General features: G+C 51.3%; 2 protein-coding genes and 1 long non-coding RNA gene across 14 annotated transcripts; 1 reads left to right on the top strand and 2 right to left on the bottom strand.

The window, feature by feature from the left end:
• On the bottom strand, positions 1–7,254 carry LOC138067817 (uncharacterized). Its single transcript, XR_011142202.1, has 3 exons — positions 7,207–7,254; positions 3,881–4,002; positions 1–78 (listed from the first exon to the last, which is right to left on the bottom strand). It is a non-coding gene; the product is annotated as an uncharacterized lncRNA (long non-coding RNA).
• Positions 7,255–8,375: 1,121 nt separating this feature from the next.
• FBXL15 (F-box and leucine rich repeat protein 15) lies at positions 8,376–12,494 on the top strand. Of its 2 annotated transcripts, none has more exons than XM_068950312.1 (4): positions 8,376–8,491; positions 9,457–9,616; positions 10,396–10,898; positions 11,285–12,494. In XM_068950312.1, the coding sequence occupies exons 1-4, from the start codon at positions 8,457–8,459 to the stop codon at positions 11,472–11,474; spliced, it is 888 nt and encodes a 295-aa protein (XP_068806413.1). In that variant the 5' UTR covers positions 8,376–8,456; the 3' UTR covers positions 11,475–12,494. The 2 variants fall into 2 exon arrangements, with proteins under 2 accessions (XP_068806413.1, XP_068806412.1); XM_068950311.1 differs by having other exon boundaries at positions 8,402–8,491; positions 9,366–9,616.
• A 75-nt stretch (positions 12,495–12,569) lies between these two features.
• CUEDC2 (CUE domain containing 2) lies at positions 12,570–27,879 on the bottom strand. Of its 11 annotated transcripts, XM_068950302.1 has the most exons (11): positions 27,481–27,589; positions 25,813–25,934; positions 19,941–20,032; positions 18,927–19,070; positions 18,544–18,605; positions 16,947–17,080; positions 16,207–16,284; positions 15,627–15,797; positions 15,210–15,271; positions 13,487–13,547; positions 12,570–13,098 (listed from the first exon to the last, which is right to left on the bottom strand). In XM_068950302.1, the coding sequence occupies exons 3-11, from the start codon at positions 20,012–20,014 to the stop codon at positions 12,952–12,954; spliced, it is 933 nt and encodes a 310-aa protein (XP_068806403.1). In that variant the 5' UTR covers positions 20,015–20,032; positions 25,813–25,934; positions 27,481–27,589; the 3' UTR covers positions 12,570–12,951. The 11 variants fall into 11 exon arrangements, with proteins under 11 accessions (XP_068806403.1, XP_068806409.1, XP_068806405.1 ...); XM_068950308.1 differs by lacking the exon at positions 16,207–16,284 and having other exon boundaries at positions 27,481–27,722; XM_068950304.1 differs by lacking the exon at positions 25,813–25,934 and having other exon boundaries at positions 27,481–27,585.
• Between the last annotated feature and the right edge of the window lie 98 nt (positions 27,880–27,977).

Raw genomic sequence — 27,977 nt, 5'->3', positions numbered from 1 at the left:
CTTTCCTGTACCCCCAGGGCCCCAGATAGATGCCAGGAGTCCTCCTGCAGCTGGCTGGGCTTTATAACCTCCACATCTCTGCAAAGGAAAAGAAACTTTCTAGGGACTAATTAACTCACCGTGCAGCCCTGCTGTGTAGCTGCTGTATGATGTGAAGCTGGAACAGAATCGGAAGGGGACAGCGCAGGGAGAGAGTGGTCATGCCTAAACCAACAACCGCTCTCCCCATCCTGTTGAGCCCAGCACATCCTCTCACCAGGGCAGCCCTACAGAAGGTTTAGGTTGGATTTCCTGCTGTTCACTCAGCAAAAGACAAGTCTGTTAGTTCAGGATGTCCCTGGTGGGGCTGGAGTCCTAACTCCCCATGCCCCGCGATGGGCTTTGATGCAACCTCCTCACTCGTCTGGGATAAGAGCAATATCTCTGTTCAGAGGATGGCGAGACCATGGACTGCACCAAGGCAACACTGCTAGGAGCTCACATGAGCAATCAGGGACCAGGGGTCTCCTTCCAGCTCTGCCCAGTGGTCTTGGACAAGACATTTCATATGCAGTCTCCTCACACTCTTTGCTAATCTTACACATTTTGACTCCAAACTCCTTCTCTCATTATGTTTATGTACATAGTTATGTTGTATTGCACAAGATGGCCCTGATCTCTGGTATTCCTGTAGGGCAAATGACAGATGTGGCAGGTCACAAGCAGCGTTCCCTCTCTGACATAGCATCTCGCCTTGGAGTCTCCTGCTCTAAATAAACAGGCACGCCTGGCTGTGTCAGGATGAAATCAGTAAGCAGATGGGTGTGAGGGGGAGTAAGAGCAATGAATGAAAGGCTGCAGGCAGTCTCGTATGTAGAAAAGGGACAGCAAGCTCCAGGCACATGGCCTGGCCCAGCATAGGGAGATGTGATCACACGCAGAATTGTTTAAGATGTGTGGAAATTCTGAAGGGTTAGTTAAGGAGGTGTAATTACAAGTACAGTGAGTAAACTGCCAATCTAGTCCAGGCATGGGGCAAAACCTGCCAACTTCAAGATATGTGGAGCCACATGCAAAGGATTTGCTGAAAGCTTGGGAGAGATAGCACAGTGGATACCTCAGCGGGATCCTACCAGAACAACCCTGCATTGACAGGTAGCTAGGAGCCTCTCGTGCCTGTGCCTCTTCCAGCCCTGACTGGGAGAGCTTTGCCTTGCTTTACTTTGTGTTTTTGTTTTTTTTGTTTTTGTTTTCTTTTTTCTAAAACCTTGTGTACTCAGATTCACTTCTCAATAGGGAGAAGGGGAAGGTGGCATCTGCAGGGAAGAGTAGGGCAGAAGAAGGCATGGGTTCCTGTTTCACCAGCTAAAGAATGGCTCCTAGTGGCGACAAGCAAACTAAAGCAACCTCAGGGCTCACTGAAGGCAGAGCTTGCCCCTGTAAGCTCAACACCATATTCTCCCATGCAACAATAAGTCTGGCTGTGGTCTGCTCCATCCCATAGAGCAATTAAGATTGTGTCGGACTTATTTGGTAGCCAGAGAGAAAATGGAGCCAGATCATTTGACAGATGTAAGAGTCTAAGCAAAGACAGTGCTGAGAGACTTTACCTGAACTTCTGGGGTCCTGCATGCACCCAGCTCTCACATCTTAAAGAGTGAACATTGCAGAGCTACTGGTGTCCTTGAAAAGATCTTGCCTCTTGTCCCACTTAAGACTGGCAGAAAACTGTAAAGAAAATACCCCCAACACCATTGCAAGGCTAAAGGTATTTAGTCAGCAAGGTGCCAAGTCATTATACCCTGTGATAGGTCTCAGGGTGGGGGTTAGGTTTGGCTTGGCACTGCACCAATCTCCCAACAATAAATTGTGCCCTTCCACAGCACAGAGTCCTCTCTGGGGACCCCAGCAGGCTTGAGGAAATCAAGCCAGCCTTTCAATATACCTCAGACATGGAAACAACTGAGTTCACAAAGCAAGTCAAGGCAAAGAAAAGTCAAGGCAAAAAATAGCTTGCCTGCCATCAGCCACCAAATCAGGAGCACCTCTAGAGATGCTATGTCAGAGAGGGAACTCTTTTAATGACAATGCTCCCTTCAGGCCTCAGAACTGCATAAATCTCGCCCCAATCCCCAAAGCATGAGGTCAAAACACAAACTGCTCCTCTTGGCCCTTCAAAGGTACAGTTAGGTGCTAGCTCTGCCTCGCCTTAGTGAAGCTGGCTGAAATCCCTGCTCCTTTCAGTAGGACACTTATAAAGCTGAAGGTACCAGCAGGTTCAGACCCAAGGCTGACCAGAGCCAGGCTGCCAGCCCCATATATTACCAAGGAAGATGCAAGAAAGCTGCAGCAGCAGTTGTGAACTAATCTGCACCCTCCCCCCAAGGGTTCAGCTTAGTCGCTCGTCATTGGAGATCAGCTCAAGCTCTGAAGCAGGAAGCCTCCTTTCCCTCGCAGAATATCAGTGGTCAGTGGGGTAGTAGGAGAGCCACTGGACTCACCAGTGTTGTGTGCTCATTGAAGGCATCTGTGCTCAACCCTGTGCCACACACTTCCCCACTTACCCTGCATCCACCAAGGGTCTCACAGCCCAGCACTGCTTCAGCTGCACCTCATCCAAAACTATGTCTTATGACAGGGACAGACCAGAAGTGACGGGAAGGTGTCTCATGCATATAAGCAATTCACCCTTGAAAGTGAAGCACCTCCAAGATCACCTCATTCCTCTTGCAAAGGGTACTTTCCTTGATCCTGGAAATCTCTTACATATGTTCACCTGAGTGCCTGTATCTGCACTAGTTGGTACATCCTTTATGGCAGAGATTGCTTCTCCTCAGTGGTATATTCAGTTCAGACCACTGAACATGCCAGTACAATCAAACTGTATTACCAAGTCTAGACATCAAAATGATGCAACAGGCATCAACTGTAGCTATAGGTGACATAGCTATATGGAAATCACCTATAGCAGCAGACATCTAGGGATCAGTCTATTTATCAGCTGCTTTCCAGGGCTTCTGAATGCATTAGGATCACATTTCCCATTTATTCCTGCAACCTGAATAGCTACCAATTTATTTTTCTTTTAAAAAACTAAATCTGTTTTAATCCCTGAACTCCAGGAGCTGGGGCTTTCTGATTAACACGAGGCACACGCTGTACGAAGGCGCTATCAGGACACGTGCTGAAATGAGGCTAGCTGGGTTCACTTAGTGCTTGTCAGCTCCATTTCCCATCTCTCATGTACGGTCTCTGCCAGGCTCACTGCTGAATTCACAGCACTTACAGACACCAGTAGACGGACACATAAGAAAAACCACAGCCCTTCTTATTTCCTTTTAGAGAATAAAATAATATAATTGCTTGGTTTTACAGGAGCAGTTGTTATGATCTTTCCCACATCCTCTTTAAAATCCCTGAAGCTGGCTATTAGCCAAGCTTATAGCAGGAAGTTTTTAGTCCAGGCTCTGCCCTCATCTTGGCTGACTGGCAAGGTGAATTCCCCTGGCCCCAAGGGACTTCCCTGACATCAGGGCCAATGCTGTCTTGGCAGACCAAGTTGCAGAATTATGGCTTGACTGAAAATGTGCATCTGGCTGGACCTTAACAAGTAAATTTACAAACACTGTACATCTTCAGATGTACAGTCCCCTTAGGCAAAGGGGCACTCTCCCAGCTAGGCTGAGGCCTGCTGCAACTCCTCACTGGGACGGCAGAGCAGAAGAAAAATCAGATCCCTTGAGCTTGTCTTCCTCCAGTTATCCCTTCATTGCTAATTTGCAGAGAGCGACACTACTCAGACTGTGTGCTAGGGTGCTGCACAGCTGTGCCACAGTCACCCCATGTGTAGGAGGTCTTCACACGCATGAGCACGAGCAGGACACTGATTTGGGATCCTTACCATTGTCGCAGCCCTTGGTTGCTAAGCCTGCTGGACATCCTGGTGGCATCAAGCTCTGTCTCAGGGTATCCACCTACAGCACAGTGGCAGAATATGATGCTCTTCATGCATGTGGAGTTGCCCTGGGTATAAGAGAGAGAAGAGCCTGAGTATTTTACAGCTGGAAACTGTCCATGACTCCCAGGACACAGCATAAGCATATCAGAAACCACTAATATGGGGAGAAGCTGCAGATCAAACCTACCTACCAACTCCCTTGCAGGTGAACAACTTTGTCAGGGCCCTGAGGGCACCAATAGGCCTTAATGGCTCTGATCGGCTTCACTTGGGCCTCCAAGCCCACTCCCTGCCAATGGGCCTGGGAGCTCCATTTAAGCCCTGCCTGGGACATTCACTGCCTACCTGAACTATGCAGTAGGGGTGTTGGTCTCCTTCTTAGCCACAGCCGTGCTCCTGCCTATACATGTGTGTGACTGATCCTGACAGCTGTTGATCTAGACACATGGGCTGATGTCCTGGCCTCAGCTCTGCCCCATCACCATGGACCTGCCTGTTGATCACTGGCTGTGTCTGGCCCTGGTTTCTCTCACCAGGCCTGATCCTGATTTGCTGACTTGTGTCCCTGGCTTGACCTCAGAGCTGCCTCATTGCTGTTAACTATTCTGATGACCTGGACTCTTGGCTGACCCTGGCTGCCACCCCTAGACCTGTTCTGCTTGCCTCACTGAGGTACTGTGTGACTGGGCCCTGACTGGCAAGGTCCTGCCCTCCTGGCTATGTTACTATGCTTGGCTCCTCATCCCTTAGGGAGCAGCTGGCCTATTTGCTCTCCTCTTCTGCCCCCTCACCTGCAGCTCCCTAAGTGCTTAAACTTTCGGCTGCACTGGGCTCTGGGGCTAGAGAGGTTTGTCAGGGCAAGCAATCTGTAGCACCTCTGCAGCATCATGTTAGGGAACCTGCTTTCAGGCTGCACGATCCAAAAACTTCTCAAGGCAATGCTGACCCTGTGAGCTGCACCTGCAAAAGAGCTGGTACTGTCTGAGGCACAGTGTTTGCAGCTCCCCGGTGCAAGTAGGCTGAAGTAAGCTGGAGTAAACGTGATTCCTCAACGGTCCCAAGAGCGGCTGTAGAGAGATGACCCTGTGCTAATCAGCTGTGGAGGCTCTGCCTTGGCACTAGGTCTTAAGCCCAGGGAGGAGCCTTCACCTCCCCTTCAGACAGGGGCAGGTTTGTCCATCCACGGAAAGGTTAGAATGCAACAAAGATCTCACTTCTGTCTGTATTATAGCAGTACCTCCCAACCTCCTTGTGGTACCCAAACTTGTCTGGGCTGACTATCAGCTCTCCTCCTAGCCCTGCTTCCAGCAAGCCCCTGGGGAAGTGACTCAGGCAGCCCAGCTGGATCAGACAAACTGAAAAACAAACACAGGTGGCTGTGGGAGCAGAGCAGGCCCCACTTGCCAGCCCAACACACATGTTGCTCAGGAAGGATAAAAAGCAACCCACAACACTGCTCCTCTGAGCAAGGACTCCATTACAAGCTGGGAGCTCCCAGCCAGGTCTCTTCTGGCACTGAAAGCCTGCTGCAAAGGCCAGTTGTAAATAAGCGTTGAGCTCCCTCACGTCCTATCTAGACCAAGATGGCTATTTCAACAGCCTCCATGTAGCCAACTCCGGCTACCGTCATTCCTTTACAGGTGCAAGGTTAAGGGACTCCCTAACACACTTCTGTTAAACAGCAGAAATCCAAGAGCAGGGTAAACACAAGGCTGGGACCTCCTGAAGGCGAAATGAACCCTCCCAGCCTAGAAGTAGGATCAGCTGCCAGAGCTGAGGCCTTCTCTGCTAAAAGCAGCTCAAGACTGTTGGGAGCCAGTGAGCTGGTGGGTAAGGCCATGGCTGGGGGCGTTCTTATCTCCTCTAGAAACTCAAAAAATCCTGGCCTTGCTTTCCCCTATGCAAAGGAGATGAGCTCTGTGCTAATTCAAGGAGGTACTGAGACTTCCGAAGTGGAGAGGTGCCACTTGCCTGGAGGCATACAGGTAGCGTAGGTGTCTACCCCTAGAGGACAGGCACTGAGGAAGGAGACTGTTCTCCAAACCACCCCTATCCTTGGCAGGGAGTGAGCGGACCATGATAAGTAGATGTGACGTTGCTTTCCTGGGATGGGACAAATTTTGCTATTGCCCATGATGTGATAAGGAGGGAGGTTCAGGTAGCTTGGAAAAAATCCAGGTAGCTTGTAAATAAGCTGAGCAGAAAGCTTTTAGGTCTTCTAGATGAGCAATAGCCCTCCTGAAAGTACTGACATGACCAAGACTAGGACTTGTTCACTGCATGCAGGTCGAGGTGAATCTTTTTTTAGTGCCTGTTGCTAATAGTAATCAGTAGCTTGATGCTGTTTATGCTGCACAAGGTGGAAAAGCTCAGATCTGAGTCCAGGCCAGGGTCACCCATCTGGGGCCCCGGTTAGGGGCAGAAGTGCATGGTGTGTGTTGGGATGAGCTGTGCATCAGTGTGAGATATCTGCGTACAGGCCTTTGGGCTGCCCAACAAGCTGGTAGCCTCTCTGGGAGAGGAGGGGGTGGACGTACCCCCTAGCTCCTGCCACAGGGCCCCTGTTTCTCCCGCTGCTGCCCGCCCCCTCGCTGCCCGTTGCTCTGCTCCAGGCGCGCCCTGGCGGTGCAGGCTCAGCCTTATCCGGCCTCTTAACCGCTCCTGAAAATTTCACCGAGGCTTCAGCAGCGGCCAAACTCCGCGCACGGCAGCCCTGGGAAGCAGAGAGGACAGCAGCGGAGAAGTAACAGCTTCTATTTTTACGGCAGCCCTGCCTGCAGTCGTTATGGCAACTGCGCCGGCGGACGCCCCGGGCCCCCCTTCTCCCGGCGGGGACGGGGGCGGGGGCGGACCCCGCTCCCTCCTGCGGGCAGCCCGGCGGGGCCGCGGCGGGGCGGGAGGGGGCGGCGGCGCCCGAGGGCAGGGGGGTGAGTGAGGGGGCCGGGGCCGGGTGAGGGGGAGGCAGGACTGGGTTGGGGGGCAGCGCGGTGCCGGGGCGGGGCGGTACCGTGCCGGTACCAGGCGCGGGGGAGCAGCCATGTACCGAAGCCGGGTGGGGCGGTGCCGGTACCGAGAGCGGTGCTCGGGCAGGGCGGTACCGGGCGGGCATCATAGGGCAGGGGAGCAGGGCCCAGCGGCTCCCGCTGAGAGGTGCTGGGAGAACTGGCAGTCCCAGGGGGCCGGGAGCTGCCTGCCCGCCCGCCCGGGCGGGGGCTGGGGCAGAGGGGCCGGGCCGGGCCGGGCCGGGCCAGGGCGGCGCCGTCGCTCACCGGCAGCGGCGGGTCCGGGCTCCGCGTGGTGCTGAACGGACAGCTCCGGGCGCAGTGCGCATGCGCGCGGCTGGCCCGCCCGGGGCCGGGTGCGTGCGCGGGCCTGGGGCAACTGGGGCACCGGTGTGCACTGGGGAAAGGGGCAGCCAGGGGGTGCGCGGGGAAACGGGGATAGCCGGGGCAATATCGGGCAGCTGGGGGACTGGTGTGAGGGTGGAGAGCAGGATAAATGTGCCACTGGGGCACTGGTGCGGCTGCGGGGTGTGTGTGGAGCGTGGGACCGGGGTGCGGTGGGCAGTGGGGTGGCGGCTGAGGGGCGCGTGTGCGCATACACCCGTGTGCCCATGTGCCTCTGTGTGTGTGTGCATGTGCAAGGCAGGTTGTGCACGAAGGTGAGTGTGGTCTGGAAGGTGTGTGGGCCTGTGGGTCAATGTGTCCGCGTGGCCTTATGCGCAGGTTATGTGCTGCCATCTAACATACTCTCTGCACAGGGCTCTCAGGGCCACCCTGTTCCCCTTGCAAGGAAGGGGCAGGGATGGATTGTCTGCCTCGATCGGTTTGCAACTGTATGTACTCTAGAGCACTGACACATAACTGCCAGAATGACCCTGGCAGCAGGGAATCATGTGGGCATCGCCTAGCACTCAGCTCGGTCCCTGCCCTGGGAGCCACTCCTTACACCCACGTGCACTGACCCAGGATGCCGCAGCCCTGAAAGGCAGCAAGACTTTATAACCCCAGCTCCTGAGACGTGGCAGCCTCTGACCTTCTCACCCGGGATATCCCCAGCTGGCTGCAGTTCTGCAAAATCTTCCCCTTTGCTGTGTGGGCTGTCTCGGCACTGCCCGCGGGAGGAAGCCCTGCAGGACAGCAGTCCGGCCACTCGTGTGCGAGCGCGAAGCCTGCTCTAGCTGGGCACCCGGCCCTGACCGGCACCGCGCAGGAGCGGTACCGCGTATCGCGCGGCGGCCATCCGCGCCGCGCTGCCTCCGCCACCCGCGGGGCCGGCCGGGCACGAGGGAAACGCGGGCTGAGCAAAGAGCCCCTTCGCCGGGGCCGAACCCGTGACCGAGGCAGCTCTCCTCCCGCGGCCCCGCGCGCCCGCCCCGCTTGGGCGCCGAGCCCCTTCCCGGGGCCGCGGGGCGCCGCTTCCGGGCGGCCCCGCCCACGCCCCGCCCACGCCCCGCCCACGGCCCCGCTCACTTCCGACCGCCGGTGGTGACGTCGGTACCGGACGCCGGGCGCCGCGCATGGAGCCGCTCGCGGAGCCCCGGCGGGGCGGCAGGTACCGGGGCGGCGGGGCCGGGGCCGGGGCCGGGGGTTGCCCAGACGCGGCAGCCTGGGGGCGGGGGACAGCGGCCTCTCCCCGGCCCCGGGGCTCGGTGGGGCAGCGCGGGGCTCTGCTCCGCCGCCCCGGCGCTGGCCGGGGGCCCAGCCGTGACCGGGGGGGGGGGCCGAGGGGCAGCGCTGCGGGGCCCCGGCCGGCGTGTGCTGCGGCTGCCTGTAGCCACGATCCCTTAGCGGCCCCTCGAGGAGCTCGGTGCCCCGGGGCTGCGGGGGCCCGGCCGCCTCCGCAGGGGGACGGCTCGCTCCTCGGAGCCCTGACCTCCGCCGGGCACCCGGGTGCACCCCGGGGGCTGCGGGCTGCCCGGTAGCCTCGTCTCAGCGGGGTCCGCAGACCCTCGATGCGTGCTGTGTCCCTGCAACCTCGGCCGCTGGCCTCGCTGCTTGGGGGTAGAGGTCTGTGTGCGGGCTGGAGCCTTATCCCCTGCTTGGGGGGGAGCAGCTGCCTCTTCTTTCCCCCTAGCGAAGTGCCTGCGTGGCTTGGCCCTGAATGCGGGGGACTAGCTGCGAGGTAGTGTGCTATTTAAACAGGAGCGCAGTTAGTGTGGTGCTGCTGCAGCAGTTGCTTTGCTGCTCCTTGCCCTGCCGCTGAGGGACGGGAGCCCCTTAACCAGCTGAGGGAAACCTCGCCTGAGCCCTCCAGGAGGACAGTGCAGGCATGTGGACTCATGCCTGAGTAATGAACATCCTAGGCTGGGGAAGAGGTGACACACACGGCAGGAGCATGCCCTGCTGTTGGTTAGCCACAGGGTTTTCCCCCTTGGGCTGGTTGTGGGAGAGGTTGCTGAGTTTCTCTCTCTGGCTATTCCTCCTAGAGGTACCTGGCAGTAGGTGTGAGATGATAGAGCCTGGCTTTCACCATAGCCTGGCTCCCTGGCGACTGATGATGAGTTTGACCCCTTCCAGGGGATGCCTCCTGGATCTGCCCTGGGAAGACATCCTGGTTCCATATATCCTCTGTCATCTGCCACTGCAGCAGCTCCTGAGCCTGCAGAGGGTCAGCAAGTCATTCCAGTCTCTCATCCAGCTGTACCTGGCCAACATGCGCTGCTTTGACTCAAGCCAGGTATCTGATAGCTCTGAGACTGGGGGAGATTCAGATGTGCTATTGCTCTGCAGCTAATGTGGGAGCAAGTGGCTCTATGGGAGGTAGAACCCCCTGACAAGGAGGCTAGTTTCTGCTCGGGAGCTTGGGTTAATGGCTTGCATTTCGGACTGGACAGATGAGCGCAGGGAGGAGAGGTGGTGATTCAGGGCCCAGCAATGTGACCCTCTTTAGCAAGAGGCTTTGGGGAGCAGTGTGCCTGGAGCTCCACCCAGGCCATTACAGGGCACTGGCTTGCAGAAGCACAGCCAGCTCCAGAGTGGTGCAGCCTGTCGGGTCTCAGCTGGGGGGGTGCACTGGCGTGGGTCGGCCAGGAGATAACGTTGTGCTCTGCCATGAGGGAAGGCTTGTGCAAGCCCTGGGAGAGACTGAGTGGGCCTTGGAGATGCAGGAGTGGCTGCTGTTCTGTGAGCAGAAAAGAGTAGTCTAGCAAAGGGTTTCTGGAGAGCAGAGATGTGGAACTTGGCATGGGTGTACAAACTCAGTGGTGATGAGTGGAGTGGAGGAGATGGAGCAGCTTCTGGCTTCCTGAGGGCAGTGGCAGAAGCCTGAGCATGACATCCTGTGGGGAGGAGAGCCTTAAGATAGGGTTTCCCTTGGGACTAGGGGAGAGTGGCTGTGGTCACCTCTGTGCCACACAGGAAGAGAGGAGTGGGAAGAGTCTCTGGATGAGGGCCAGGCTGAGCCAAGCGGATTTGAAACCCTGGCGAGTGGTCATTCTTCCTGGGTTCCCCATGCAGATTGGGCCTGCCATCCCTAGAGCTGCTTTTGTTAACCTGCTGAAGGACAACGAAGTCCTGCATCAGCTGGCGCTCCAGAACTGCTCCGACTGGCTGACAGACAGGGAGCTGCTCCCAGTCATCGGGCAGAACCACCACCTGCAACAGATCCAGCTAAAGGGCTGTGCCCAGCTCAGCCGCCATGCACTGGTGGCCATCTCCCTGAGCTGCCCCAGCCTGCGCCGGCTCTCCCTGGCTCACTGCGAGTGGGTGGACAGCCTGTCCCTGCGCAGCCTGGCTGACCACTGCAAGGCACTTGAGTCTGTGGACCTGACGGCCTGTCGCCAGCTGAAGGATGAAGCCATCTGCTATCTGGCGCAGAAGTGCGGCAAGCTCAAGTCTCTCTCGCTGGCTGTCAATGCCAATGTGGGTGATGTGGCAGTGGAGGAGGTTGCCAAGTGCTGCCCTGAGCTGGAGCACCTGGACCTCACGGGGTGCTTGCGAGTCAAGAATGACTCCATCAGGTACTGAGCAACATGGGAAGCTGGGGTGGAGATGGTGGGGATGGGAAAGAAGGGGCATGGAGAGAGGAGAGTTGGATTTCTTTAGGCTGCGAGCAATGAGAGCTCTGTTTTTGGGGAGAAGCTGCTGGCTGGCCTTTCAGGAGAGTTAGGGTTTGCTACTGACAGCAAATTTCCTGGGATGCCATAAAGTGTAGTTATGGGACATTGCTGACTTGATCTGACCATGTCCCTTGACTTTCTCTCTGGGGCTGTAGGGATGCTGCTCCCAAAGTACAGCATGTGTGGGGCACAGTGGTGAGTGCTGGCCTGCTGGGAGTAGAAAAGGGGGCGAGCTGTGTGCTCAGGAGTCCAGGCTTACAACCTGTGTATGTTCTCTTTCTTGGCAGGGTCCTGGCTGAGTACTGTCCCAAGCTGCGCTCACTCAAGGTGAAACACTGCCACAATGTGGCTGAGTCCAGCCTGAGCATCCTCCGAGGCCGTGGAGTGGAGCTGGATGTGGAGCCTCCGTTGCAGAGGGCCCTTGTTCTCCTGCAGGACGTGGTTGGCTTTGCCCCTTTCATTAACCTCCAGATCTAGAACTGCTGCTGCTGGGGAAGGGGGGGGGCAGACATGATGCTGGGATCCCAGGAGGATGCTGGAACCAGTTGCTGCTGAGACATGCAGGGAGAGAGGTCGGTTGGCAAGGCTGGCTCACTCATCTCTCTGGGGCTGTTTAGCAGCCACTAGGTGTTCATAAGTGTGCTCTGATGGTGTCCCCTGGGAAAGTAACTCCCTCTGCAGTAGCATGGAGAGAGTGAGTGACTTACAGGAACACCATGGTGCTGAACAGGCCTTGGCCAGGCCAGCCAGTAGACAGGACTTACTATTTTTTGTATTTTAAAACTCTTAAGTGGCAGCTGTCCAGAGAGCAGGAGAGTGTTTGATGGGAACTGTGGACTACTGTCCCCTAGGGTGGGTATGCAGGGCATGCCTGATGAACTGCTGGGAACAAACCAGGCCAGCTGGAGCAGAAAGGAGAGAAGCTGCCAATCCTGCTCTTGGAGAGGGCAGGCCCCTCTGAGCTCAGGGAAAGTGGCAGTGTGAGCACAGCTCCAACCTGCAGCAACTGGCTAGCTGGCACCAAAGGGCTGGCAGAGGCCCAGCTCAGGCAACGTGTATCCAGGCTTAGCTCCTTGCCGATGGACACTGGTTTAGGCCAGTGCAACGGAGAAGTTGTTCTCTGGTATTCTGGGGGAATGGGATCCTGCTGCATTTTCACTAGAGGAAACGCACCAAACCTAGCTATGCTATCACTGAAAGCAGTTGATGGTTGCTGCTTGTTTCTTCTAGATTCTGATTTACACTTTAGTAGTGTCCAGGCCTACTGAAACTCCATCTTGCTCCACGTCACAGGGCTGTGGCTTTCGCATTCAGTAGTGGTGAGAGAAATGGCAGAGGCCCTGGCTGTATTTTCAACTGCAGTTTATGGAGCGCTGCAGGTTGTGTTGGCAGGGGTGGCCTAGCTCTGGTCTAGAATCCAACCTCTGGCCTTCTAATCCACTAGGTGGTTAACCAAACAGCAGCCACTTCTTGTGGATGAAGACAGTGATTAGGGTAAGAGGCGACCCTGCTCCTGTCCTTGGCCAAGGAGGGGTTGGAGGCAGTGTCTATAAAGCACGTGCACTCTCCAGCTGAACTACACACCAACTAGCATGATCTTTATTAACACTGGCACTCAGTTTAAAGCAACAGTGCACACAGACTTGTAAGAAGCTTGCTGCAAAAGCACAAGCCACATCTTAGATCTAAAAATGTCCCATGCAAGGAATAACAGAGAATGCCCATGACCCGGACAGCTGGTGCACCCCTAGGGTGGAGGGAGAGCTACACAAAGAGAGAAGGCTCCTCCTTGCCAACTCAGTTAGTTGGGGAAACTGAAAGCAGTGTCCTGGCTCCCAGGTTAGTTCCAGTTAGTGGAGGGTGGAAGAGTATCCTCTCATCTCTAGTGCCACATGTCCATCCTTCCATGCCCGAGCTAGTGAGGCAGAGGCTGAAGAGCAGGAGAGACTGGCTGTCAGTGGAACTTGTACTTCCTGGCTGGTTTGAGGCTGATGTAAGTCCTCTTCATCTCCTCGCTCTCTGGCTTCTTTATGTCTTTGTACCTCTCTCCCTTTGTAGTCACCACCTGGTTATCGATATAACGGATCAGCTTCTTGGGAGCCTGGAGAAGAAAGACATTGACACTAAGTGGACAGCCACACTGCTGGGAAAAGGGAAGGGACAGGCACAAGCACGGGCTGGCTGGGGTAGCCAGCCAGACTGGGATGGGCTAATTTACCCATCCTGTTTGCTGGGAGTCTAGGTCAAAAATGGGAGGGAAGCTGTCTGGTGGGGAGGGGACAGGAGCCATGCTAGTCAGCAGTGGTTAAGTACTGACAGACCTTGCAGCACCTCCTAGCTAAACTAATCTTTCCTTTTTTGCTGACTAGTAGCCCTGTGAATGTTCCTTCCTTGCAATTGCCCTTCTGCTTTTTTGGCTTAGTCAGCTTTTTAGACCATGTAGCCAAAGGACTTTCAAAATGCTGGTGAACTGGGCCTGCTCTTCTCACCTCTTTTGGTGGAGCTGGCCGATGTGTTTTCTGATCTTCTGCACTATCCACCATCATGTATCTGAAACACAAGAAGCATTTAGCAAACACTGCAACATGCATTGCCTAGAGCTGCTCAGAGCCTATGTCTTCTCTCCCCTGGCTGGTTTGTAGTTGTGCAATGTGCACTACTTGCCTAGATTGCAGCTAGAAGCACTTAAAAGTTTCTCTCCGTATGAAATGGGAAAGGATTGTGCCATCCTTCTAGTAAGAATCCAGAAGGATTCTCCTGGAGTAGCATCCTTGGACATGTGTGAATAGTATCAAAAACTCAGGCTGCTGAGACAATGTAGATAGCCCCTGTTGAATGAAGAGGGGTGCTGAGGTCCGGTCTGTTATCCGGGCAGCTTTGCTCCTTTTCAGCCTCAGTGATGGCAGCTGAAGGAGACAAAGGTCAGATCCACACTGCACGGGGCTTAGCTGGCAGCTTCTGCCCTGAGGAGATGGTATGCCTTTAAAGCTCCATGTACTACTTGACTAGGAAAGTACTAGGATTTGAGTTGGAAGCAACTTCATAAAAGCATCACCTCATTCCCTATGTGACTGACAAATCAGGGCCCAAATATTTGCTTGCTGTACTGCTGAGTTACTGCTCTTGAGACTTTGTAGCTGGTTTAATAGGGTGCAGCTGACCATGACTTTTTCCTCAGTAATTATAGTTGCTCCTGCGTATATTCAACTACGGTGCTCTGATCTCTGTGTGATGTTTAAAGTACAGGATGTTGCCAAAAATGTCATTAAAGTGAAGTTCCCAGAAACATAACTGGCAGGTGGCACTTCTTGTTCTCTTATGTGCTCCTCTGGAGCAAGCCTGCACATAAGACAGGCATGGACAGGGATTGTTAATTCAGTCTGGATGCCATTCTGCCTTGCTTTATCTTCCCTAGACCATCAGCTGTTTTTTCTGTCACTGGGGAGGATGTAAAGTGGTGGAAAAGATGTGGCTGGATAGACATGTGGAGTCTGCATGCCCACAGGACACTCATGAAAGCTGAGATCTTAAAGCAGATCGATTAAACCACAGTGTGTGTTCTCCTACTGAGAATTAAAGTGCATTTGGAAGTGAATAAAGCTAAACCAATCTAAAGCCATCTTCATTCCCAAGAAGTCTATAGGGGGATTTCAGAAAGGATTCTTTAAATGCATTGAATTCACACCTTCAGTGACTGAGATTTAATCTTCCCAGTGCTGCTGTACAGACAGTCCCTTAAACAAATCTTTAGCCTTCTTTGGACTGTCTCCAAGGACTGATATGAATGAGCTGCTGTAGTTCCACAAGTCACCATGTGTTACCTGAGCTTGCAGCCTGATGTTTGTGCCTTGAACCTTTAACTGGGATCTCAGCTGACAATACTGTAACTTACTGTACATCTGTAGCAGGTTGAAGTCTCACAAACAGCCAAGTGCTGTGCCCCAGCTGATGCAGGGAACTTGCTTGTATACCAGAGCTCTAAAAGAATCGGGGAGATCCAAACCTGTTTTCCCATCCACTGATTATTCTTATGCTCACGTTTCAGCCACACCCAAATTGGCCTCATGGCATCTATCCGAAGCATCATGCAGCCCAAGCTCTTTATAGACCACGCTGTCATTCTGGCCTTGGTCATCTGCTCTGACCTGCTGCATCCTCCTTTATTGCAAACAGAATAAGGCTATAAGGGAATCCTTGCTGCTTGGTACTTACTTCTGCAAGATAACCTGTTTTAGTTCCTCGTGATTGGGTGTTCTGCGGGGCCGTGCCAGTTCCTGGGAGGAGACAAAGCAGGTGCATGAGCAGCAAAACACTTGGGGTGTACAGCTCCCCTGCTAGCTCAGCTGAATCCAGTTGCTGACACAGCATTGCCAACCCACATGGGAAGGGGGATGCCAGACACACAGCTCCTCTGGGGTGCTGGCTCAGCTATGGGCACAGCCTGTACTCCACCGAGCCAGGAGAGGGAGAGGGGGTGGTGTTTTGGGTGGTCCTCCTGGCTCGTTGCTGGGAGTGTGGAAAGTTCCCATAGGCAAAGTTTCAGCTTGCAGTAGACAACTGGCATATCCATATGTATCTGAGCCCCGCACTGCTCTTTGGCCTGGTTCCACCTAGTTCAGAGTACAATACCTTTGCGCTCACACCTGCTGTGCCAATTTCCACCTTCTCTTCCACAATTAACTGCACTGCCTCCTCCAAGTTCCCCAAGGCCATGGACAGTGCCTTCTCCGCCTGGCCCATGGTACAGGCAGGGAACATTTCCAGTAGCAGCTCCACCCCATCCTTCAAGTCACCACCTTCCTAGTTGGAGTAAGAGAGACATGGGCTAAGCTGAGGATGTAGTGGGGAGGTGGTTATTGAAAAGGGCCTCTCTGGTTTTGCATAAAGTCAGGAAATTCACCTTCATCCTTACACTTAGCTGAAGGCTGTCACTTCTTACAAGTGTGACTGTAAATCCCATTCCTGAAGCTGATACGGGATTGCATCTTTGGCAGGACAAAACACTGCTCGTCCTTAATCTTTTCCCCCTGTATTTCCTTAAGAGCAGGGCTTCTGTGGCCTGGCTCATCTGTGTGGCCCTGCTTCCTCAGGAGCAAACGTTCTGGGCACAGTGGTGCCAGTGCTTCATTTTCTCTCCCTGCAAGGTGCTTTGCATATGTGCTTTGCACAGGAAATGAAGGCTTAGCTAGGCACAGTGCCCTATGGTTACCTCAGAAGGAAGTGCAGCAATAGTCCCTCCCGCCCGTGGACACCGAATGACTGACTGTAGAGCAGGAACAGATCTGTACTGGAGAAATGGCAAGCAGAGCTTAGGGGGAGGAGATGGGGGGTCTGGCCAGTGCAGCAATGCCTCTAGCATGGGTCATGCTGAATGGTGCTGCAAGATCAGGACCACTGTGCCAATGATGCAGTGCTGTGTGGCTCAGGAAATACACAGCGTGGAGGCTGCTTGAGGGTGGGACTCAGGTCTCCAGGACTGATACCCAAACGTGCCCAGTTCTTGTGCAGGTACTGCTTGATAGCTGGGGAGAGAAATGGAGTGATCCAGCTCAAACCGTAGAGTGACCTGGGAGAACATGGTGCAAGTGGGGTGACACCTGGCTAGGGCTGCAGAGGCATCCTTACTGCACTGCTGTTGGATCTCTGAGGGCCCTAGGACAGGCTCTCATTACGCGCTCCCCCCCCCCCCCCCAGCCACTACCTCAGTGACTTGGAAGGATGAGCCAGAGTGATGGCTCATACTCTTCTGGCAGGAGGTTAACTTTCTTTTTCCAGTTACTGACACAGACCTGTTGAGGCCACATAATGGAGGAGATCACAGACACCAGTGATACTGTGTCACAGCCTATGCTGCAGTACCTTTCAGAGCCAGAAAGTTCCCTTAGGTGGTAACCTGGTGCTGGGTGACCCTGCCCCCAGTGTTCCTGCTCCTCTGTGGGGTGGCCGTACCTGGGCCCCAGCTCCCTCCGTCAAAGTGCACAGCTGCTTCCTGTTGCAGGCTCCCCCTGCAGGCTCCTGGCCCTGGGTCAGGTCTTCAGAGGTCGCTTCGCTCCTGCCCTCCACAGCCTTTCGGCCAGGTTTTTCTTAAAGACATAGTGACATCTGTTAAGGAGCAGCCCCACAAAGGCAGGTCTGGGCTTTCTGTTAGTATTACAGTGCTAGCGGGTCATGTGCCAAAGCAAATTCCTTCTTAAGTGACAAGAGTGGAAAGCACTACTGCTCTTCCTGCCTTCAGTGGGGACAGCTGCAGCTCCAGTCACACTGACCTGCAGGAAGGCAGAACTAACACATGCTGGAGTGCCTCAGCTCTGCATTTCCAGGCCTTACCAGGGGCTGCTTGCGAAAAGAATTCTAGCTGTGAATTCTATGGATTTCCAATGCTTGATTGTGGATACTTAAGGCATTTTTTGTCATGTTTTTAAGAATTCTCTAGTGTTTGCTCTAACTGTGAACCAGGTGTGGTTTTGATTTTAAATTTGGGAATACACAATGGTGGTTCTTGTGCTGTGTGTGACCCAGCACATCCTGTGATCTGGTTACTCTGACTCATCTCTCTTTGCAGATCTGATAAAGGCTCTTTCTGTGTCACTCTAAGGAGAATCATTTCACCTCTGTTCTGTCACCTGTAAACTGGGACGGTGCTGTCCTTCCACACACAGGCCATCCATCAGGATCCTCAAAGGGTAAGATGCAGGGGACCAGAGCAGTAGGTTTTGTGAAGTACAAGAAAGCAATAAGTAGGATAAAATACAGGACTGTCTGTTCTACGCTGTATAGCCTTCTGGCTCCTGATAAAAAAGCAGTGATGTTGCCAGATGAGCAAAACCCAGACTAGTATGCCCTGAAAGGTTTCATGCCCAGGCACTTGACCTATCTTTTCTCTTGTGGGAAGTAGCTTTGAGGCTGGTTAATGTAGAAGTTCAGCTGATCTGTGAACACTGAGGCTAGAAAGGACTGCTAGGACGGTGTAGTCTTCTGCCATCCTGCATACAGCAGGCCAGAGCACCTCGCCAGTGACTCTACATCAATGCCAGGATTCATGGGTGAACAGGAAGTGAGTTTGGAGGATGCTCAAAGTCTACAAGTGATACACAGTGTCAGCTGGATTCTCTATTTGATAACGCACCTGACACAGGCTGCCCAGTGATACTGTCCCTTAGGCATATGGCTACCGGAGGCAGCAGAAATCCCCACCTTCAGAAGTAACCCACTGAATTTTGATCAGCAGCCTGGTACCTGCCATTTCTTCCTCAGTACGCTGGATCTGCTCTGAGAGATGTTTGGAGATCTGGTCAAGTGTATTTTACCCTCTTCCCCCACCCAGTATGTCTTGGATGCTATTCCATGTGATGTAAACCTCCCATATGTGGATCTCAAAAACCTAAATGAATAGTATAAAAAAAACCAATCAATTCAGGCTACCCTATAAGATCCTAAACGTTGCAAACAAAATTGTGTTTTATTCTGTGACTTTGCTCAACCCCAAACACTAAGACTGAAAGCAGGTGCAGAATATACTTGTGCTGAAATTCCCTGTGTAACTCACCTTTTGTGCGAGCTTCACCAAGCCTTTCTGAGAGAGAGAACATCATTTCGCAAACATCCCCACTGCAAGAGGCAAAAACTATGCAATTAGTGTGAGGAACAGAAGCACTATCCCATCCTACTTGCCCACCTCTTTCTAGAAAGACAAGGCTTGCTGTGAAGCCCAGCGTCACAAACTGGCATTTCAGATGGCCCAGGACCTACTTGCAAACAATAGTGGGATTAGCATTTGTGTATCCAGGTGAAGCCTGACTTAAACAAAATGGCACACGTTTGGTACTAATGCATCCTGATACGGCTGTAAAAAAAATTTATGGTATTGATGACCTTAGGTCTAGGCCCCAAAGCATGGCATGCACATACCAAACAATCACATTCACACACCTGTGGATTTCTGCAAAACCAGGAATATACGCCTCCATCATTTCCACAAAGGTGTCCATGTCAAAGGTCTCTTCAGAGGACTCTGGTGAGCCCAGTTCTTCCAGGACACCCGTGATGTAGGAGAAAAAAACATCATCCATTCCACTGGAGACAGAGAGAACATAGGACATGGAAGCAGGGTCAGCAGGCCCAGTCTCTCTCTTTCTCTCTCCATCTCCCCTCCCTCTAATCTTGTGTCTTTCTAAATGGAGCAGCAGAAGAACCTATGTGGCCTGCCTCTTATCTTATGGAGGGATCTCTGTAATAAAGCCAGGTAGCAGGTAGTCAGTGGCTGAGTGGGAAACATTTAGGGATAATAGAGGATACTGCAAAAAATACTACATCCCTTCATCTTCCTGAGCAGCACTGCCAGAATGCCCCAGCATGCGGCCAGAGGCTGTGTTACTGGAGGTACTTCAACTGAGCTGGAATATTGTAAGTGCTCAAACTTTGACTTTTCAGTGTTGACTGATGTTTCAGGTGATGTCATTATACTCTTGTCAACTTGCAATTTCTATGGGATGCAGTGTTCTCTTCTTGCTGTTTCACACTTGTGTCACTGCTGTCACCAGCTGCAAAATCAGCTGCTGTGTTCCAACCTCAAGGTGACTGTATTTCTGCCTGCAGGCAGAGTTTGCAATAGGGAGAGCCCTGACGTAGCACTGTGCTGTTCACAAAGCCTTTTGGGATCACTGTGGAGCGAAGGGAATTCCATACTCTACTGCGTACTATTAGACAGGAAATTAATCATCTTGGTCATCAAAGAAACGCCTCTGCTAAATTGTAACGCTAAATGATGGTTGCTCAAGCATTCACACTGGACCGGGTGCATCCTGAATCAGACTTAAGGAAAAGCAACACAAAAGACAGCAAAGATACAAAGTTCCATTTGGAGCTCAGCATAATGTGCAGAGGGGCAATTAATACAGAGTTAAAGCTCAAATGATGATCTTGGATGTTCCTATCTAGACATACCTGAGGTCTGCAGCAGGGATGTGGGACTGGATGAAGTGTGTCAGTGTGTCTCGAATGATTCTTTCAAGCGCCATATCCCTCTAAACCTTTTTCTTTAAAAATAAGAGGAAAAAGATCAACATGATCAAAAGGTATGCATGATATAGGCAAGTGTATGCTCTCCATCAGAACAATTCATGAACCCCTCCAACCCGACATGTCATCCCTGGGTAAAAGCGGTCAAAGATATCTGCAAAATGCAGCAGTATGAGGAAATACCAGCCCAAAGCAACCCAGTCTCTTGGGTCTGTCCCGCTCATGTTGACACTGACTGTATGCAGCTGTACTGTACATATAAAACGCCACCCCCCCACCCCCCCGGGTTGCATAAACTAAAGCTGGAAATGCAGACGTGTCCAACTGCAGGGCTTCAGAGACACCTCCTGAGCTGGAATGCTGTGCTGCCCAGCAAGCAAGTGTTGGGTAGTGGGTTTGCATGCTCACTGTGGAAAAGAGTGGACCTTCCAGCTAACAGCATGTGTGGTGATGCCTGCACTCAAAAACAATGGGGAGGAAGGGTAATGTCCCTTGGAGAAAAGACAACCTAGAGTGGATTTCACAGGGAAATACAAGCAGCGCACAGACAACTAATCTGCCAGCCAAAATATCAAAGGTCTCCAGGTCAGGCACGGACTGCCAGTGGAATCCCGCCCAAACAGGAACCCATTGTTGTGCTCAGTAAATGAGCCATTCTGCAGCTGCAACAAGGGGCGCTTGATAACCCAAAACTCTCAGAGGAGTGCTAAGAATCACAGACCTCCTACGCAAGCAATGGCAGAATGGGGCTGCCCACAGCCCTTGTTCAGCTATCAGTACCAGGCCTGGACTGAACCTGGTGGAGAAAAGCCATCCCTTAACTATTTCTTCCCCCTTGGGCCTACAAAGCTGATAGGTGGACAAACTCTCAGTATAAGCCCTGAGTTCTTCCTGAGGAAGAAAATTAGCCCTGTATCTACAAGAACTGACATGGTCATCGTCCGCAGAGCTTACAGGCTGCAGATGTCATCTTGCTCCTAACCATAAAACTCCCTGACTTCACGTGAAGCAGTCTTGTGGGCTGCTGAGAAATGATTCCCATGGGAATCAAGAAGGTTCAGGATTTCCTGAGATGAGACTTCCATAGCTAGCAAGATATAAGCAGAACCACCCCATCACATTCAAGACGGCTCCTAAGGGGCCTAGGAACAACCAAAGCCAACAGCCTGTCAGCAGATGTATCTTGAGAGTCCATTAAACTCTGCGTGGCACTTGGCTACCATCGCAAGTCCATAGTAACATGCCTGCACTCCTCTGTTTGTGGCTGGCCAGAGGAGCACACCCAAGCCAGCCAGACCTCAAGGACCATCTTTTACTGTATCCCTGTGTCAGCACCACTCCCTTGAGGCAGGGAGACAAATAAGCAAAGACGATCACAACAGCTGGCCACAAAAAGTGAAACATGCTGACAGAAGAACTACCCCAGTTTTCACCATGATCAGAGCTAAACACAAAAGCCGTCTAATCACCTAACCTGTCCTGCAGCTATGTATTAGTATCGACCCTCCCACTCATCTAGAGCCAGTAGCTAAAGAAGAAAACCAACCCTGTTTACATTTAGCTCTCACTTGGGACAAAGAACAATCGGTTATCAACACTATAATATGAGATGACCAACAGATGTATTTGAACCCAGCATATCTGCAAGAACAGCCAGGAGAAGGCACCATCAGACAAGGCTACTTGTTTGCTGTTTCACTTTTAAGCTAAAAAGTTTCTTTACCTCCTATAATTTCAATGAGGAAATTCCCATTTCAGAGCACTAGAGGAAACCAACAGCCCAAACACTCTTAAGTATGAGCTCTGCATGCAAAAACCAAGCCCTCAAGTGAACTCCTGACCACTGTGCTGCTCCTTTTGTTTTTCAGCCTCAGGAGGATCCTTTGCTGGCATTTTTCTCACTTTTGCAGATATGATGGCCCAGAAGTGTGGAAGCTGGTAGTAAAAATCACTATGTGTAAAAACACCTTCTGGCTGCCTGTTTGTTGTTTTAAATGACTCTAGTAATGTCATCTCTCTAGTAATGTGGTAGAAACAAGTTTACCTTTGTTCTCTTTGCAAGATGTGCAGAAAAAGGTGAGCTTCTACTTCAGACATTGCAAATCCAGTGATAAGATTCTGATTCTCACTGTTGGCAAGACGACTGTCCTAAGTAGCCAGTTTTCCCCCACTTTAAGCTTCTGTGAATACTCGCCACCACCAAACCCCTGAACTTGCAGGTTTCAGAAGAAAAATTATTTTCTTTTTAAAGAAGTTAGGGACAGAAGATCGAACCATAGCAGTCAAAATGTTCTTTCTGCAGTTGCTACAATGGAGAAGAATGCTTATTTCCTTCTTACTCAGAGTCCTCATGATATCCTGGGAACTGGAAATCTGCAAGATTTTGTCCGTTTCCCTGAAGCAGGCCAATATTCTGGGAGAGACAACTATATAATAACGAGAGCACAATTTACCATGTCAAAGGCACTTTTGTGAGCACTCTAAATTAGCTGCTAGTAATTTATTCTGATCAACAAAATGGGCAAAGTCACTCATCTCCTTAAGCAAAGACACTGGCAGGCAAGTCAGACTGGAACAAAAGAAATTTAGGAAAAAAATAAATTGGCAACAGAAATATTGTCGCTACGGTCAGTTATTAACTGGTCATTTCCAATCCACTTCCTCAACCTCTAACCACCACCAGGAATCCTGGTTTGAAATTACTTCAAACATTTTCCCACAGAGTTACCATGCTGCTATCTGAACAAAAGCTATTTCCTTGTGTCTACGAGAGGAAAGAAGGCACTAGGTTTTACTCATTGGGTATAAATTTTCTCTGGCAGCTCACACAAATACATCCACCAGCACACTCAGATTTAAGGCTTACACCCAGAGACACCAAGCTGCCACCTTAATCTGCCTTTGCAGAAAGGAAACCTTTTAATGACAAAAGCACAATCTTACAATAAAGAATAGAAAGAGGCTAGCCGATCCAGTATTTCTTCACGGGTCAGCCATCACCTTTGTACCTGGATAACCCATCTGTGCTCCTGTAAGACCGCAGGCACCAAGCCTTCTGAGAGACAAATACACCTGTGTTCCATCATTTATTGCCATGCAGGAAAGATTTTATCCCCTGGTAAACAGACTATTCTTACAAAACTTTATATGTCAAAGATCTATAATGCATTATAGTCTTGGCTGAACGAGGCTTGTGGGAGATAAGTCCTGAAGGTCCCCTGGGCTTTCAGGTTTGGTGGGTATTTTCTTGAAATAGAGAGAGCTGATTAAAAATCTATGGACAAACATTTTAAAATGGATTCTTCAAGGAACAAACGGATGTTGCTGCATGTTCTTTGCACATATCCAAGTTTAGAATTCCATAGCTCGTGACATCAAAACACGTTATGTATTACACCTTCAAAAACACATTTTTTCTAGGTGTGACATGCGATAGTTAAGGGAGAGATTTACTAGAAGGGCTTATCCTTTGTGCCTAGTTTTGTGGAGATGTGATTTATAACGCACTGAAAGATATAAAACTCAGAGGCAGAAGAAATCGCTTTCCCCAGAGCACAATTGTACTGAAAAGGTGCTATCATTGTTTTAAACTTCCAGCCATAATTTCAATGTGGATATTAAGATCACTTTGGTAGCTGTCAGCTGATTCAACCCTGTCTATGAAAGTCCTTCTCTATTTCTTGTCATTATAAGCGAGACTCTGTTTAGCGTTCTGCACAGAATATAACTTTATTTTTCTTAAACATGTAGGAAGACATATTATTCCTGTTGCTCTGTTCTCAGAGTCTTAAAACTTTGCACTGTCAGAACAAGAGACCTCCAACCATTGGAAATCCTTGTAATTTTTCAGACAGTCTTTAAACACTGGAGTTTATCATTAAAGAGTCACCGGTGGAGCACTATAAGCCATCTTATTGAGACAAGCTTGGCTTGTAATAACAGGAGGGTTTACCTGATTTGCACAACATTGCCTGGCATCCTCATTTTCTCACCTCAGGCAAAGAGGAGTGGTATCAGTTCTCAAAATGTGAATGTGAAAATTATTCATTTTCTGTACTGGATACTTTGGCCAGCAGCTCAATAGACTATACCATCCTACTGTCTGTCCTGAGTGTCTCGTAATCTCAATCTCCCTGGATTTTCCCTCGTATTAAGTTAATATCAAATTTGTTTTTTGCAAAACAGCTGCAGAACAACACCCCCTAAAGTACAGTTACCCTTGCAGTGTCTGAAATATCTTGCCATTCTGTATTCCAGAAATGCTGGCTTCTTTTTGTACAAGGCATATGAATCTGCCTTTCCTCAAAACTGGGTGAAAATCTGACATGTTTGCGTATGGCTAGATCATTTCTGAAGGCTCTTTCAGCCCAATTTTCAGTAATCATTCTTAAATGGTCAATGTGATGGGATGGTGATGATTGATTGTGCCCTGGACTTTATATTAACAAGACAGACTTGAGGAGAGCAATTTAGGAAAACTGTTTCTCAGCTAAGAGGAACTGTCATTCAGATGTATATCAGCTTTTATGAGAGCATAAATTTGCCTACCAATTGAGCTGAGGTTTGCGTAAGTGGAAGGAGATGCATATTGTAGACTTTGGAAATATTCAGAACAGGTTAGAGAAACTTTAGGTAAAACTGATCTGGCTGTCTGGCAGAGAGACTGACCAAAACAACTTTAGAAGGCTCTTTTAGCCCAAGTTTCAATAATAATTCTTAAATGGGTAAGTAATGGGACAGAGATGGTTCACTGTGCCCTCTCTGAGAACTTGTTCGAGAAAGGATGGAGAATTTCTCTTGCAGCAGCATGTGTGGGAGCAAGTGTGTGTGTGAGTGCACTCAGGGAGGACTGGACCCCTGGGATATATGCAGCTCTCAGCTCACCCTGTGAAACACAACTTCCGAGGAAATCTCTGCTATATAAACAATATATACCATGTATACAATATATAAAGCAATAGTCTGACCTGCATGAGAGAGAGAGAGCTGTAGCTTTATTCCACTTCACCTCCAGATGTCAGTGATAAGGTTCCTATTGCTTCTTTCCCCTGGAAGTACTTTCAAACCTCTTTTTCATCTGCCTCCTAATTCAGTCCCACAAACTTGCTGCCAAGACCAGCCAGAGAAGATAAGGAACAAACTTGCTGCTTTGTGAAAGAGGACTAAAAAAGCCTGTCCCCAGATGAAGAAAGCAAAATGAGACTCCAACTGAGGGGAGGGGTTTGTGTGGCAAAGATTATTCTGCCTACAGGCACTGAAGGAACAGCTGTGTTTTCTTTTTCTATCCACTTCTATAGTTATTTATTCAAAAAGGAAGCTTTTCAATCACTACTGTTTAGCTAAAATGCAACAACAGACACAAGTCTTTTCTCCAAAAGGAATTTTCACTACAAGTACCAAACTATTTTATTTTTGGAAACTTTGCTGACTTAAAGGAAAACTTTCCAAGATAAATAACACCTTGCAGACTTAATTTCAGTGCTTCTGTTTTTTGTTTTGGTTGCTAAAGAAGTCCCTGGAAGGACTTCTGTGGTGTGGTCGCTATAGGAGAGCGGGCTGAGTTCACTGAGCACATAGCACAGTTGACTGGTTAATGCTATAACATTAAAATAAGGCTTTTGTTAGCAACTTAGTCTCTTCCACTAGATTACAATTAACACTAACGTCAACAGCCAGAATTTTCCCTCCCCTCTGATGGCTGGGCTGGATGCCTGCGCTTCCCAAAGCTACTCAGCCAATATTTGCGGTCTAGGATTATAGCTCAAGATAGAGTGCTCTGCTGACATTGGACTCTTACCTGAGAGAAAGCGTTGCCTGTATAAGGACTCAGCTCATGACCAGTGTTTGCAAATCACTTTGGTAACTGTAGTAGAATCAACAGCCTATGACTGTTCAGCCCAAGTCAAGAATTAGGGAGTCCTGCATGGGAAATAAAGGCAAAATCAGCGAGACAAGGAGCACAACAGACTCTGTCTTTGTATGCTGGTGTCCATATGCCATCATTCATGTCACTTGTGACAGTTTTCCCTAATGCAAAGGATACCATTTCGTCCTTCAGAATAAAAGGTACTATATAAAAGGCTAACTTGAACACCAGAACATCATACTTGTTAGCCTTAGAATTTACTGTCACGTTGGGATTTTTTTCAACGTATATAATTTCTGTAGTATGGCTTGAAAGGTCCCTGAGCATAACTACTGTCTTCCAGAAGAATCTGTGGTGTCATTATGGCTGTGAAATAGAACTTGTTTCTGGTTGCTTTAAAAAGACAGACAAGAAAACAAGTGTTGGATTTCCCTGTTGCTGCTGCTGCATGCTTTTGGCACATGGTCAAGGGCAAAGCATCTGAGACCCAAACAGGGTAAAAGGCTGCTACTTAATTTATCTTGAGCTATAATCCTAGGCCTAAAATACTAGCTGAGTAAGTTTGGTAAATTATCTATTTCCACTGCCTCTATTTCCCCTACTGTAACAACAATGATAATACTCAGCTACTTATCTCACAAGGACTTGAGAGAATTTGCCAATACTTATTATAAAGCACCTGAAGCAAATTCCATAAAAACACTAGATACCATTTCAGCATGATATATATCTTGGAGCACTTCACTGCTTAATTTTAATGCGATTTTCAAAAGTAATTTGCTTAAATAACAGATGTCTTTACATACTAGAGACAGCAATTAACATTTTTCTGGCACTGGCAATGAAATAATCCTAACTGTTGTACCGGGCAGTTTTATGACTTGTAAAAGCATCCCTCCCTAACGATCTTTGCTGTAACTAACGGGCTTGTTCCCTAGGAAGAATGAAGGCTCTTCACAGGCTTGTAGGTCAACCTATAAATCCCAGCATAAGAAGTCTTGCTATCATTATGCATTTGGGAATTAAACAGAAGTCCTGAATTTTTAAGCCTCCCACATGCTCCTGCCCGTGTTCCCAGCGTTCAGATCAAAAGGACAAGCTTGCTTAAAAGCCAACAAAGGAAGAACGACCAGGCATGAACGTGTAGGAGGCAGAAGAAAAGCAACGTCAGTTTTTATTCGGCTGCACACGGCTTCCTCGCGGACCGCTGCTAACAGCTGCCAATACACAGCCCAGGGCGCCCCAAGGGGCCGCCGCACCGCCGAGGCCGGGGCCGGGGCGGCCGCTCGCAGGCCCTGAAGGCGCCTCCCCGCAGCGGCGGTGGCGGTGGGCTGGAGGCGCCCGGGCGCGGGCCGCCCAGCACCGTACCCCGGCCTCCGCGGCCGCCTCTCCGCTCGGCTGCCGGGGTCCCGCAGCCCCCGGGCACGCCGCCCTCGGGGATACGGCTCGGCTCGGCTCGCCTTGCCCGTCCCGTCCCGTCCCGTCCGCCGGCCCGCTGCGGGCACCCCGCTGAGGGGACGGCCGTTGGGGCCGTTGGCGGACGGGCGCGCGCGCGCGCGCGAGCGCCCCCCCCCCCCCCCAACCGAGGGCGGGGGTCACCTGATCGCCCGCGCCTCCCCGCCGCGGCCTCGCTCTCTCCCGGCGCAGGTCCCGCGCAGCGCGGTTGAAAGCGTCACGTGACCGCGCCCGCCGCCAGTCATAGAGGCAGGCGCGGGAGGGTAGAGTGGCCTCGTGCTGGCGAGTTCTCGCGTCGCCATCTTGATTTCGGGCAGGAGCTGTAAGGCGGCGGCCCGGCCGTTGCTCTGGCGCCGCGCGCGCGGGCGGTTGCGCGCGAGCGGCCCGATGCGATCCGGCCCGATGCGGTCCGATCCGGCCCCTCACCGCCGGCGCCAGAGCCTTCGGGCCGCGCTGGAGCCCGGCGGGCCGCCTGCAGAGGCAGAGGGCCCCGGCAGGCCGGAGGCAGCCCGCGGAGGCGGCGGTGGTGCCCCCACTGGAGAGGACTCCCGGGGCCGTGGAGGGGCGCGGCTGCTCCCTGGCCAGGCGTGGGGCGGTGTAGGGCGTCTGTCCAGTGGAGGAGGCAAACAGGAAAGAGAAGG

This window comes from Struthio camelus, chromosome 7, assembly GCF_040807025.1.
Source record: "Struthio camelus isolate bStrCam1 chromosome 7, bStrCam1.hap1, whole genome shotgun sequence".
Taxonomy (NCBI): domain Eukaryota; kingdom Metazoa; phylum Chordata; class Aves; order Struthioniformes; family Struthionidae; genus Struthio; species Struthio camelus.
The sequence above is the reverse complement of the archived record's forward strand: the minus strand, read 5'-3'. Positions and strand labels throughout refer to the sequence as shown.